Source organism: Frankliniella occidentalis, unplaced genomic scaffold (genome assembly GCF_000697945.3).
Source record: "Frankliniella occidentalis isolate FOCC.00 unplaced genomic scaffold, Focc_3.1 Scaffold663, whole genome shotgun sequence".
In the NCBI taxonomy this organism is placed as follows: domain Eukaryota; kingdom Metazoa; phylum Arthropoda; class Insecta; order Thysanoptera; family Thripidae; genus Frankliniella; species Frankliniella occidentalis.
In genome coordinates this window covers 8,182-10,351 of record NW_026267777.1, presented here as the reverse complement: position 1 = coordinate 10,351, position 2,170 = coordinate 8,182, and the positions used below count along the sequence as shown (strand labels likewise).

General features: G+C 62.2%; 1 protein-coding gene across 3 annotated transcripts in view; it reads right to left on the bottom strand.

The window, feature by feature from the left end:
• The window catches only part of LOC113216779 (C3 and PZP-like alpha-2-macroglobulin domain-containing protein 8), a 16,813-nt gene extending 15,486 nt beyond the window's left edge, over positions 1-1,327 (bottom strand). For all 3 annotated transcript variants that reach the window (XM_052275547.1, XM_052275550.1, XM_052275548.1), the window contains exons 1-2: positions 1,100-1,327; positions 89-968 (exon numbers count right to left, since the gene is read on the bottom strand). In XM_052275547.1, coding sequence (XP_052131507.1) covers positions 89-968; positions 1,100-1,166 — 947 coding nt within the window. In that variant the 5' untranslated portion in view covers positions 1,167-1,327. The remainder of the gene's footprint in view (positions 1-88; positions 969-1,099) is intronic.
• Positions 1,328-2,170: the final 843 nt, after the last annotated feature.

Below are 2,170 nucleotides of genomic sequence, written 5' to 3'. Positions count from 1 at the left end.
GGGGGGCGAGGGACGTTCATTGCTCACCAGGGCGACGGCGAAACATCGCCCCAACTGGGGATCAGTGAAAAGAGGCACGAAGACTTACGAGATGTTGGTCTGGCAGACGGCACCACCCGCGTCCGTCGTCTCGACGGTGCTGCCCTGGCGGTCGCTCCAGAAGGTGACGTGGCCCTGCGTCGTCACCACGTAGTGCAGGTCGGCGCGGCACGGGCACGTGGACAGCACGCGCACGCGCGCCTCCTCGCCGACCTCCATCGTCTTCTCGACGCCCTCCACGAGCAGGAAGCAGCGCGACGTCGAGTTCCAGCGGTAGATGTCCTCACGCGCGAGGACGTAGTGCGACTCGATCTCCTTGCCCTCCACCGACACGAGCTCGGCCTGCATCGTGATGCGCATGCTGTCCGCCATGATGGAGGGCACGACGAAGGTGGCCTCGCCGCTGCTGATCTCCACGTCCTGGCTGTAGATGGCCGTCGTGTTGTCGTAGAGCTTGATGCGCACGCGCACCGACCGCTCCGAGCTCACGGCCTCCACCTTGCCGATGAAGGGCATGTTGGGCTTGTACACGCGGCGCATGCCGTTGCCGAAGCGCAGCTCCACGAAGTGCTCCTCGGCCATGGCGACCTCGGGCGACGCCGCGGCGCCTGTCGGCTGCTGGGGCAGCGGCGGGGCCGCCGGCCGCCCCAGAGACCACCCCCAGCCCCAGCTCCAGGACTCGTCCGGGCCGGAGAGCGACACGTTCAGGTCCGCGCCGAACGACGACTCCTCGACGGCCACCTCGAGCCGCCAGCGACCGAGCGCGGCGCCGGGCGACAGCGTGAACGAGAAGCTGCGCACGCCCTGGTCCAGAGCCACGTCCTCCCAGACGGCCACCTTGGTGCCGGCCGGGTCGCGGACCGACACGCTCGCCAGCACGTCCGACGGCAGCGTCATGGCGTGGCTCAGCGCGAGGATCCAAAAGCCAACTGCAACCGAATAATGGATGCTGCAGCTCGACACATTGACGCCCGGTGGCGTGGGGGATGAATAAAAGCTGAGCAGGCTGGCGATCGACCTCTCCGCTGAGCTCTACACTGTTACCGCCTGCGATACGTACCCGAGTCGCCGGGAGCGGCGTGCACGCGGTCCGCGCGCACGATCACGTCGCGCACGGGCGGCAGCATCCGGAGGTCAGCGGTGGCGGTGAGCGGGCAGGGCCCCGCTGGCGCTGCAGCTGGCGCGGGCACGGACTCGCACTCCACCACCGTCTGCAGCGTGCACAGGCCCGACGCGTCCTGGGGGATGTGAAGCGGGATAATACCACGCCCTGGAACACACCAAGTGGAATCGGGTAAACTAACACGTCCAAGTTTCAAACTAAATACAAAGGTGAAAAGAAATAAAATAACAAGTGCTTTCTTTTAGACCTAACCACACACAATTCAGCTAGAGCCAGTAACCATCCGGAGAAAAATAAGAACGACGTCTTCCGACGAAAATAAAGAACAACAACAAAAAATATACTGCCTCTCTCTTCCTCCTCCAGCTTCCTCCGGTGTGATTAACTTTACGTCCGCCGAGACCCCGAGGAAATATGAGTAATTGAAGCGTCTGGTTCCGTCTGGCCCGTAGCGCTCGCGTAGCGGTCGAGTGTTTACAGGCAGGCGTAATGAAACTCTTATTTCAAAAGGCGACCGTCGTTGTCTCGCTTCTCGGGCAGCAGAGGGCAGGCAGGGGCAGCGGACCAGCACCAGTGAGGAGGGAAAACATCGACTTCACGACAAATAGAATAAAAATGAATGTTTCTGGCGACCGTTTACACCTGCAGAAGTAGGTTTCAAGTATCTTTTCGGTGCCGTCCGCCCCCTCCCCTCAACCACCACTTGGTACCAGAGCAACCTCTCTTGCGGGACGTTATACACAAAACAAATGGGGACGATTCCTCCCCCTCTCCCGCCACCACCAACACCGCGCCACCGTACTCGCGGTCCCGGGAGGGACACCACGAAAGCCGTTTCGGTGGAAAGCCGTATCTGCGGTCCTCTTGTACCGCGGCGCGCAGCCCGGCCAGCCCGGCACAGCCCGGCACAGGCCAGCGCAGCCCCAAACAGCGGCCCGGTCCTTATTTAATCTTGCTGGCCCTAAAATGCTATTTCCGTTTCATTTTGGTTGAGAGACTCCCCCCCCC